The sequence below is a fragment of the Polypterus senegalus genome, chromosome 11, assembly GCF_016835505.1.
Source record: "Polypterus senegalus isolate Bchr_013 chromosome 11, ASM1683550v1, whole genome shotgun sequence".
Classification (NCBI taxonomy): Eukaryota; Metazoa; Chordata; class Cladistia; order Polypteriformes; family Polypteridae; genus Polypterus; species Polypterus senegalus.
In genome coordinates, this window is record NC_053164.1 from 32805204 (window position 1) to 32817737 (window position 12534).

General features: G+C 40.4%; 1 protein-coding gene across 2 annotated transcripts in view; it reads right to left on the reverse strand.

The window, feature by feature from the left end:
* LOC120538812 (metal transporter CNNM4-like) overlaps positions 1–12534 on the reverse strand; it is a 119711-nt gene that overhangs the window by 18803 nt on the left and 88374 nt on the right. Inside the window, exons 5-6 of one of the 2 annotated variants that reach the window (XM_039768296.1) lie at positions 1034–1130; positions 632–697 (exon numbers count right to left, since the gene is read on the reverse strand). In XM_039768296.1, coding sequence (XP_039624230.1) covers positions 632–697; positions 1034–1130 — 163 coding nt within the window. The remainder of the gene's footprint in view (positions 1–631; positions 698–1033; positions 1131–12534) is intronic. The other variant, XM_039768297.1, reaches the window with a different exon arrangement.

Consider the following 12534-nt stretch of genomic DNA (forward strand, 5'->3'; position numbering starts at 1 on the left):
TTCCCCTAAGCTTTATATAATGCATATTATGTTGTATGCAAGTCACTTACGAGTGAAAGGCCACATTTTAAAGATGGATTATCAGCACACAGAGAAATCTTGTATGATTCCTACTCAATAGAATCTGCTTACAACCACCACATCGCACTCCACAACACTCTTGTCTAGGAATCCAGGGAGGCCATGCGCTATTGGTCTATGGGGTCTTCTGTCAGAAAATAGGGGAATATGAAATTTGGCAACCTCCACACATACTGATCGGTACAGTGTGGGCGCTTGTTCCATACAACAGTACGGATGACCAGTGCAAATGCGGCAAGGGATGTCAAGAGCATTAAACAAAACATGGAAATACCCCAAAGCTGAGTAACTGTCAAAACCCCAGAGGCAAACAATCACAGCAGTAAGGAAAGGCATAGAGAATATTCAGGAGGAAAGCGCACTCCTGTCTAGTAACATGTGAACGCATGCTGCACAGCAGGGCAAACCAAAGTCAGTCAGGTAAGTGAATGCACTCCGTGCAGGGGGGCTCAGCCCTCAAGGGGCAGCAATGGAAGAGGTTTGTGAGCGCACCGATGGTCAAACGTGCACAAGTGCAGAAAAGAAGACGTTCTAATCATGCCGAGATTACCTGCCGACAGCCGAGAGAAGAGAGAGCTTCTTTTTAGTGAGAGATGACGTGGTTGCTTGGAGTGTACTGGGAAAAATTGAAGAGAAGCAAAGTAACACAAATAAGAAAGTCCCTAAAAAGTTAAGAAGCAAGAATTAAAGAGCAAGAACCCATAGACAAGGGAAACCGCAACATGATAACGTTGGCGAGTGCCATCAAATTAAACGCAGAGGCCTCCATCAGCCAAAAGAGGGCAGTATCTTTCCTTTAAAAGAAAGTACAGTTGATGATTAACTGGTCCTGTATGGTCAGGTTTTTAAAAAATAAATCAATAAATAAAGGATGACATAGGCAGGGGCCTTTACTATATGAAAAGTCCACAGAAAGCTTAAGAGTACAGTCCTGCTTTAAAACAGTACTTACCCACAGTGGGCGAACTCAAGGCCATGGTGCCGTAGTAAGAGAAGGGGCCCGTCTCAAACTTCATGTTTTCTTTCCCAGCTTCCACCTCGACTTTTCCCTAAATACAGATGCATTATTAGTACATATGGCCAATTCAGTGAAATAAAGTCACACAGCTTTAAAAATGAGGGGTTATCAAAAGGTTCTGACCTACTGTATTAATACAAATGTCCATAAAACCAAATACACAATTTCAGTGATAGACTTGTTATAATGTTCAGAGTTTCATCGTGCTTGTGAAAGCACTGTCCTGTACCTGACCCAACATCATCATTGGTAGTTACATTGAGCCAGGTCTGCAAGAAAGGTTCGACTTTCCACCTCATCAAATCCACAGCCTCACATATGAGCTTTTGCAATCAATTCAGTGCAGGAAAGGGTACTGTCATTAAGCAGAAGGGGAATGGTCAAGAGTTTTCTTGCCCCCTTCTCCCCCGATTGTCTGCTGCAAATGGCAAACCAAATCAGCATTATATTGAATGACTATGTGTGTCTTTCGCAGAATGCATTCAATATGGACCACAGCCTCAACATCAGAAAACACCTACGAGTCACGATCTTGCCACAAGTGACTTACACCTTGAATTTCTTTGAAACTGGAGAATCACCATGCTTCCATTGTTGTTTCGGCTGCAGTTTGGACTCTGTGTCATAGTGGTGATACCAAAACTTTACTTTACCTCCCAGTTCTCACAGTCCAAATTCATTAGCAATTTTTAATGGATGGTAATGAGTCAGGAATCAACATTGTGGGCAAAAAATGTGTACAAACCTTGATCCTGTTTAATTATTTATAAAGAGTGGAATCAACTGACCCTAACTAATTACAGTGTCGCTCTTCAACTCTACATTACGACCTATTCCCAAGTGGCAATATTTTCTTCTGTCACCGATGGCAAAAGCCAGTGAAACCTTGGGAGATGTACCGCCATGATGGAATTCTGTAGTATACACCTCTTGATTGTGATATTTGAGTTGTACTGGTTCTGCTACACTTTATCAAGGCACGAATGAATTTTCAAAGGTGTAATATTCGCCAGAATTAGGAAGTCAGTGATAGCAACAATACCAATACTTGATTTTTTTTTTTTTTTTCTCCCCAGTTTTTTGGTACTCATGTTGACTCGGTTCTAACACATTAAAAATGCACTATTAACCATCATCCATTATCCAACCCGCTATATCCTAACTACAGGGTCACGGGGGTCAGCTGGAGCCAATCCCAGCCAACACAGGGTGCAAGGCAGGAAACAAACCCCGGGTAGGGCACTAGCCCACCACAGGGCACACACACACACACACTACGGACAATTTATAGGGTGGTCCAGATCTAATTATGCAATTTTCATTATGCTATAACTTATTAAGTTTATTACAAAGAAAATCACCCGAAAAATCCTGGACCATCGAGAAGTGTGCAAACTGATGACATGAAGAATCGTCTTTGCGCCGAACAGGAATTGACCCCGGATAAATCAAAGTCATCCAGACGATCTGGACCACCCTGAAGAATCGCCAATGCACCTAACCTGCATGTCTTTGGACTGTGGGAGGAAACCGGAGCACCCGGAGGAAACCCACACAGAAACGGGGAGAACATGCAAACTCACACAGAAAGGACCTGGGAAGCGAACCCGGGTCTCCTAACTGCAAGGCAGAGGCTACCCACTGCACCACCCTAACCAAATCTATGAATCTTCTAATCAATACATAAGCGTCAGAAACTTGAAATTAAAACAAACACCACAGTACACAGAGCTAATCTTGGACCACTTACAAAATCAGCACCATACAAATACCCCTCGTACATCTTCAGTTAGTTAACAAAAGCAAAAATTAAGTTACAAGATAGCAAAAGTCAATCAGTGCATTCAGTAAATCAATAATAATAAAGCAATACATTCCTAGAAAACGACTCTGAATGAGAAGCAGAATTTCCATTATGATGCTCAGTGCCTGCAATGCAGATGGAAAAAATGTGGTCAGCAACTTAATGCCACAGTCAGGTCACATTTTGACTCAGATCACTGCATCACATAGTCTGGGCTGGTGACTGTCACAGTACATGTGCTCCTTCCTGTTGGACTAAGGTGACATGTGAACCTGCTGCTCTTGTCATCTGCGAACAGCTAGAACATTTCATATTGCTGCTTGCCGCAAAGAAAAAAACAGTCAGTGTGTTCACATGCACACACATAATGAGGTTAAGGGGGCCGGTTAAAGCAGAAACCTGGTTTCTTAATAGCTGACATTTCCATGCTCAAGTGATCTTCTGGAGTTCTCCTTTGGCAAAAAAGCTCCGACATCACTGAACTGTGCAAAAAAGAGTTAAATGTCATCATCGGTCACAGGGAATTTTGAAAATAAGCATGGTGCCTGTGATCATTTTCTTGTGTTTCATGAATATGTTTAGTCTAATTGATGCTTTATTTATAGGTTTCTGTTACCGGACTGCACACAGGAAACTCTTTTCTGTGCAATTGAGCCCTGCAAAGGACCGGCAGCATGTGTGCTTCTTGCCTTACACCCAGTTGGGAGCATTCGCTGATAGCGCCATGCTGCATCCACCACACTTGGGACAGGAGGGCAGCGGGTGACACCTCAGCACTATTGCTTCGTCCTGGGTATGACACCCAGTGCTGCTGGATAAAAATAATAATAATAATAATAACAAGTCCTTTCACTTAAATAAGAGAAGTATTCCGTTAGGTCACTCATTACTTTAAAATGTAATCTGACTACTTAACACATGTTACTTTTAACGTGTTTGTGTTCCTCTCAAGATTGTACTGCTGAGCTTGGCACTGTACATTAGGCCCTTCAAGATAAGTTTAGTGATTTCTGAAATATTGAGACATATGTATTATTTCAACCAGGAGAAGGAATGCCCAAACATTTGCATCTGGAAATTTATTTTGTAAATGTTTCTCTGTACAAAGCAAATACATACACAGGCTCACAGAGTGCAAAGAACATGTGCAGATTACAAAATCCTTAGCAGGAACCCGGCTGGGAGTTTATACGGCCACATAATCGAGTTATTTGTGGAGAAAGCTACCTCCGATAATCAGGTTTGTCAGAGGCCAGTAACCGATTTCTCTAATCAGAATAAGGGATTACATGGCCCTTTAGAAATCAGGTTCTGTGAATAATCAAGTTATTAAAGCAGGCACATGTAAATGCGCTAAATCAAACACCGGAGATCTTCTAACACTGGCCTTCCTGTAATCCGGTGAACACTTACACACTTTTACTTACTTGGTTTTTACATCATTCTCCGTTATTGAAATACCAGTAACAGCGCACTACACAATAATGTGCAGTGAATACACTTGACTTGAGCATTCCTAGTTGTCATCCTCTTTCTCTTTAAGTTTATCATTCATATACTCAGAGGTTGATGCGCTTGCGGCTTCGTGAGCAGCTATTCTTTTCTCCACTCTAGCAGCCCACTTCTTCTCTTCTTTCGTCGGCATCTTTTCGGGTTTAAAACTGATTAAGTCAGTGTTTGTGTTACAATTGCTTAGTACATTTTTTCTTAATTTTTCACTTAAGCTGGCACTTAAGTCTTCAATCTGCCTCAAGAATGATTTAGCCATACGCATGCGCCACACGGCTGTCCTGCTGCCGAGAGTTGATTGTACAATAAAATAAAATTAAAATTAAAAGAGTAATAAAAATCATCACCCCGAAAGCGGATAGAATATGTCACGCAGTATATGTGTACCAAATGTCAGGTCAATGAGTCAAACGGTTTGCGAGTGACAGATGATTTAAAATCCTGGACAGACAAACGCACAGCCAGGTAGCGTATTATATATAAAGATTTGTCAGTTGTATCATATTTACTTTGGTGAAGCTTACACAATAAAACATTGATAGAAACATACAAAATACAAAAACAACAGCAATGAGCAACTCCAAAAGTGAAAAAAGTAACTGAATTTACCACAAACAATTGGATACTTTTAGAACATTAGAACAATTTTGACAAGAACAGACTATTTTGCCCAAAACGGTTTGTCCATCCTATTCCCCAGGTTGCTCTAAAATGACATCAAGTGAAGTTTTGAAGGTCCCTAATGTCGTAATTTCTACTACACTCAGTGTTGAAGTGGGCTGGTGCTCACCAGTACACCATACTGGCACTTTGGGAAGAACTGGGAGTTAAAGTATGCGTGTCCCACTACCAACCCATATTTAGAAAAAAACAAAAAAAACAAGCTTCCGCACTTCCATGGGGGAAGCCACACTAGTCTCTGAAGAAATTGTAATATCAACATCATGTCTATGTCTTTATCTTTAAGAGGAGGATGAAGAGGTCTAAACAGCATGATGCACCACCAGTTCTCCTCCCCCCACCCCCACCCCAACTTATTCCACGGACATGTCCAAAATGTGTGCCAGGGGGACCACCTTTCTGGTGCTGCAAGGCAAGTGGTACCACCCTGGGGCAATAGGGGATGCTGATGCTGACTTTTTCTCCCAGAGCTTTGAAAGGCCAACCAAGTAGGAAGTGTAGACCCGCCCACAATGCCCCAGGAAGGCCCCACCGCTTCCAGTGCAGAGGCCAATAAAACAATCCTGGCCAAGAAGGTGCTGTTGCACTTAGACCTAACGCTTGAAGAGGACAGAGCTCCTGCAATTATGTGGAACCATTTTAGGAAGGCTGTTTGAAGCCTTTATTTTTCTTTCTGTAAGCCCTAACGGCTGTATTTTCCTTTCTGTCACGGTTTATTATAGTTTATTACCTCCATAGACATTGCAATGCGAGTTTATTCAACAAGATACCAATAAGAAATGATTCACCCAAGTTTGTGTTTCTAATACAACTACCATCAATTTACACCAACTCTTACATACTCAAATCAAATGTATCTTTTTATTATATAATAAAATAATAGCGCACTATCAAAAGCACTCCATGAAGTGGAGGATCTGGGACTCAAACCCATGACCTCCTTGGCTGGGAGGCAGCTGCTCTACACTCTGCACCACTGCTGTGTTTCCACTGTGATACCTGCTTGTCTATCAAATGTAATTGGTTGAAAATGAAACATGTCTCAACACACACACACACACACACACACACACACACACACACACATGCAAGCTTCTTGATTTTGTTCAGACTGATATTTGGACTTCAGTTTTTACACATCCATAGCCACATGTCAGTTGAATGATTTCCTTTCGTTATACCTTTTGTGAAATTGTTTATTTGATATTTGGACTTCAGGCTTTACACATTCTACACTTCACCACAACATTATGTCATTAGTACTATAACATCCATCCATCCATCATCCAACCCGCTATATCCTAACAAAGGGTTACAGGGGTCTGCTGGAGCCAATCCCAGCCAACACAGGGCGCAAGGCAGGAAGCAATCCTGGGCAGGGCGCCAACCCACCGCAGGGCACGCGCGCACACACACACACTCCAAGCACACACTAGGGACAATTTAGGATCGCCAATGCACCTAACCTGCATGTCTCTGAACTGTGGGAGGAATCTGGAGTGCCCGGAGGAAACCCACGCAGACATGGGGATAACATGCAAACTCCACACAGGGAGGACATATGAAAAACATTCTGTTTTATGTACAGTATGTGTACAACGTTGGTTGCCTCACATCTCTTATGCCATACTGCATTTACACAGATTGTTGTGGACACGGGACACAAATGAAACGCAGATATTTCATATAATGATACAGTATATCATTTCCCTATACAATTCCCTACAACAAACTCATTGCCAGATAAAAAAAACATCACCACAGACTTAGGCTGTGTGAGGACTTCAGCTGGCAGAATGGAGATGGGTGAGTGAAGACTATATTCTGCTGACACATATGCAAAACAAAAGCACTTTATCAAGGGGCAATTGGCACAGTGATAAGGTGCTGCGAGGAAAATTAAGATGGTCTGAGAAAACAAAAAAATTTTCAGGCCTCAGGGATTCTAGTGTTAACCATTTTTGAAAGATTGTTTGAAACCCCTTTATTTTTCTTTCTTTAAGCCCAAACAGCAGTATTTTCTTTTCAGCATTAAAAGGGGGTTACCAGGGTGGTACCCAACATTTATCCAACTAACCCCTCTGGTCTGTTTTCATCAATGTAACCACCTATTTAGTAATTTATTCCAGGAATTTATGGTTCTTTGTGTGCAGAAAGAAAAAAATATCCTGAAAACACATCTGTGCTCCTTTGTTCTTGTTGAAGAACTCATCTTTACAATAAGAGCTGTGGTCCACTATACTCACTCCCTTCATAATTTTAACACTTCCATCATGTCACGTCTAAACTCAGTTTGCTTAAGCTGAAAAGTTTCTGCTCCTTCATTTGTTCTTTAGAGGTCCTAACTTACAGCTCTGGTATCAACCTAAATACTCTTCTCTGGATTTTCTCTAATGCTTCTATGTCTTTTTTTGCAATATGGAGAGCAAAACATGTCACAGCATTTCAGATGAAACCTTACTAGTGCATAATACAGTATTGCTTAATCATAAGCTTTCTTAACTTGTACTCCACACATCAGGCTACGAAACCTAACATCCTATTAGGCCGCTAATCACTTCCATACACTGTCTAGATCAGGGATGTCAAACTCCAGTCCTGGTGGGCCGCAGTGGCTGCAGGGTTTTCATTCTAAACTTAATTAGTGACCTGTTTTTGCTGCTAATTAACTTCTTTTGAATTAATTTTAATTGACTTGTTTTTTTAAGATTTGCATCCCCAAAATTTCTTCATCATTCTTCTGAATTGTTTAATTTCTTTCCTTAAATAGAAATGAAATGTGAAGTGAGGGAGCCAGCAGAAGAGCAATTAAGTCAGGGCCTCAAACTCCAACCAATTTCACTCCAACCAGTACCTTAGTTAAGTGCCGAGTCTTGTTGTTAATTAAACCCGTATTTTAATTCCATGGCTTGTTGCTGCTCTCATTGTGCAATAGCAGACATTTTCGAAACTGTTGATTTTTTATTCTCTTTTCGAAGAGCACTGTGAAAATGTTTTGAGGACCTGAGCAAATCAACCTTCCAGAGACCTCCACCCTTTTTATTTTCAGATATTGTATGATGGTCACAGTTTGCTGCTCATGTTTTGGCTCATTTTGTATCTCATTATTGTTTGGCTGCTAATTAAGGCAAAATGAACAATTATTGGGTCTGAGTCTTTAAGAGCAAGTCAATTAAAATGAATTCAAAAGAAGTTAGTGACCAGCAAAACAGGTCACTAATTAAGAAAAGGGTTAAATGAAAACCTGCAGCCACTGCAGCTGGAGTTTGAGGTCCCTGGTCTAGATAGAGGTACTTTAGCAGTGGACACTTCACTTCTGGGTCTTTCTCATAAGGTGCACTTTCAAATTTCAAACCACTTATCGCATATTCAAATCTAACATTTCTACTTCCCATTTGTAATGCTTTACATTAACATATACAGTGGAACCTTGGTTCATGACTGTAATTCGTTCCAAAACTCTGGTCGTAACCCGATTTGGCCATTACCCGAAGTAATTTCCCCCATAGGATTGTATGTAAATACATTTAATCTGTTCCAGACTGTACGAACTGTATGTAAATATATATTTTTTAAGATTTGTAAGCACAACTATAGGTAATTATACCATAGAATGCACAGCGTAATAGTAAACTAAATGTGAAAACATTGAATAACAGAAAAAACTAACATTGCAAGAGTTTGCGCTAAAGCCTTACGAACCGCTCACTGTAAACCCTTTTTTTTTTTTAATTTTGAAACAGGGAAAAAAATGAACATTTGAAAAATCCGTAACTTAATAAACAACCAAGAAAAGTAACATTGCAGCAATTCATGCTACGAACAGAAAAATGAACATTAGAAAAATCCGCTAATACAAAAACTAACCATAAACCAACAAGAAAACTAACCTTGCACGAGTCGAGTTTTGGCATGAAGGAAGTGAGGAGGAACAGGGTGGAGAGGAGGTTACAGTTTTTCCACTTCTTCTAACACTTGAAGCTTCTGCCTGGTTAACACTGTAACTCCTATTTCAACATGAGCTGCTTTAATGGCCTCTTTCTCCTTTAAAATAGTCGAAATCGTGGATTTTGACTTCTTGCACTCGGCGACAAGATCAGTAATATAAACACCACACTCATACTGTTCAATAATTTCTTTCTTTACTTCGATATCAGTTTTCTTCAAACCTTTCTTCTCACCACTCTTCACTTGGAACCCCTACAGATTTTATTTTTTCTCCAGCCTTTGGAGTTTTTTTTTTGTTTTCTGTCCACCCTGGCCATCGGACCTCTTATTCTATGTTAATTAATGTTGACTTATGTTTATTTTTATTGTGTCTTCTATTTTTCTATTCATTTTGTAAAGCACTTTGAGCTACATTTTTTGTATGAATATGTGCTATATAAATAAAATGTTGATTGATTGATTGATTGATTGATTGATTGATTGTTTAGAAGCCATTGTTAACTGCAAAAGCACACAAAATACTGTAGTGCACAAAGAATTCACAGCGAAAGCACGCACGTCTGACTGAGAACAATGGTGAACACGTGCTTAAATACAGTAATCAGCGCGTACGAACCCGAAGGGAAACGAAATAGAGCACAAATAATTCAGAGCGAAAGCAAGCATGCACGTGCAAGTACGCACGTCTGACTGAGTACAATGCAACAAGTGCGGAAATCATTGGTGCGCAAAAAACCGAAAGGGAAACTTGCTTGTTCGTATACCGAGTGTGTGGCCATGAACAGATGCAAAAGTTTGGCAAACTTTTTGGTCATAACCCGATATGTACGTGTTCCGTGTTCGTGAACCGAGGTTCCACCGTATTCAAGTTCAAAGGCCACAAATTTGTCTGTGAAGTCTGTTTTGTCCAGGTCCACATGCAATGATTTGCCTTATTCTACATTACCCACCTAATTTGGTGTCTTCTGCTACCTTAACCAACGTGTTGTTAATTTTTTTTTATCCAAGCATTTAGCAGCAGTGACGTCCTCATCAGGTATTAGAAGATGAAGAGAATATTTTAAAGATGATGAATCAAGTGTGTATTCAGTAATGAAATGGACAGAAGAGAAAATCCTGAGGTACAAAACCACAAGTAGACTGCTGACAGCACTGTTTTGCAATTAAACATTTAGCATGTTGAGATCTTGGATGATAACAATTTTAGAAACACTGTCTATAATGCATCCATGAGTCACATACTGTTATGTAGCAAGACATTAAACAAAATTAGAAATAACACTTAAAAAAAAATCATCAAGAAATTGTTGTATTTATCCCTTTGCAACTATACTTTGGTGGCTTAAGTGAGTGACAATGTCTCTCAATATTTCATTCTTCAGTATAAGGCTAGGGAGTCCATAATCAGTGCTTAATAAGACCAAATGAAGCGCCCAGATTTACAAGTAATTTACCATTGTATACCAAGGTCACACTACACAGAGATGAGTTACAACTGGTTTACTAGTGCTATGTAAGTGTTATTAAAACAAATATAAGTTTTTTGTAAGGTTTTATTGCATAACGGTAAGTTGCTAATAAATGCATTATAGGCAGAACCTTATCTGCCAATTTATTAAGAAATGCCTGCCAGTTTGATGGCTTGCAACCACAGCAATGCTACACAGCAGCCAGTCTCGTAACTAACCTAACTCTTTCAGGGTGGATGTTGACTTGCGTCGACACATAGGGTGGAAGCGGATGTCGACATTAATCGACATCTGGGGACAGAGGGTGGTAATCAGCTGTAAATGTCAACAAAACCCCCTGTTAAGTTATAGTTCAGCTCTACTTGCCAGCAGTATGCTGCTTGTATTATCTGTTACACTGGTCCCGCTGTTTCAGGGGTCTGCTGCTGCACACTGTAACTGCTGGCACCACCAACTGCACAAAGATGGCCGATTGAAGACGGCTATCACCAGCTACCTTCACCCAGCTGCCAGTGTAACATGTACTGCAAGCAGTGTAATGTGGCAATGCATGGCATTAGATGCTTCTAACGTTGCTATACCTTGCAGGACTATGCTATGTAACAAGTATGTGAATTCACGTAGTGTAGAAGCTCATGGAATATAAAACACAGGGACATTTGATATAAATAATGAGTTTTTGGAAAAAATATTCACCTTTGGGTCAAAATGGCAAAATAAAATAATTAGCCCTGAAAAAGTTAATGTACCTCAAAAAAAAAAAACATTAGTGCAGAAAGACACCAAAGCAGTGAATGTCTCATAAAGCCATCACACTTCATTTCCTTTTCAACCCTCACATCTGAAATACTTAGCTCTTTGTCTCTTCTCTCCTAGACTGAAACACAAAGCCATTTGTTGTACTCTGTGCGTCTGGCTATACGACAAAGTGACGCAGAAGGTAAAACTCACTCTTACTAATAGACTTACGGAAAAAGGTCAGCATTTCCTGTGACCCTCTGAACCGCAACACTCTCAAACACAACAGCTTCTGGAGAGCTTTCTTGACGTTAATGGATGCGTTAATCGTATGCCAAGAGTTGCTAAAAATTTGAAATTCCCCACCACAACCTCCTTCTGACCATTAATCATTAACTGTTAAGAATGTTTGCTTAATGGCCACCACTAGCTAGTTTGGCATTTGATTCAAGATTATTTAGACTATATTATTTGGCCAGTTTAGTGACTGTTGTTGCTGTTCATAAGCTCATAATTTGAAATGGATACCACAAGAGTGGTGCTCTCAGCAAACCAGACCATTCTTTAAAATGTAAGAATGCATACGTATGACTTGTATAATTACTACTTTTCAATTTTTAAATCCTCGGAGGCACTTGGACACAACATCGTTGATTTTAGGAGGGGGTCATCATGTGTTTCAGTCACTCAGGCTAGGCCTCGGCCTCTTTCAAATAGCATTCACATGTCACCACTCACTCATCCTGATCCAGTTATTGTGAAGCCTTTTCAGCTGCCTCTGTGGTGTTCCTGATGGCTTTACTCCTGTGCTACACCTTTGATGCCCAGTTAGCCACAGGCCCTGTTGAGGGAATGGCCTACAAACTGCCCACATCCTGCTTCAACAAGCATGCACTGTGCTCTCCAGCCAGGTCTGCAGCACTCCAGAAGCAAGTCTGCATATTTGGCTCTTTTACGCTGGTTGGCCCCCTCCCATCTTCCCAAGGGATAGTCAACTCCAGAACAACCATTTTATTTAAAGTTTCTAACCTCAGTACAAAGTTGACCATAAGTGTGGTGGCCACAATGTTCTCTGCAAACTTCAGGTGCTTCCCTAGCTACAACTTAAGCTGCCTCTTCCAGCAGATCTATAGGACACAGATTTCAATTATAATGGCAATTCAACTTATTTGCCATAAATAATTTCTTGTATTAAGAATTTGTCATTTTTCACTAACCCACAGTTTCCCTACAGAGACGCACAGAGAAAATCAGCCTTTCCTCAAAGACAATATTGACCAACTATT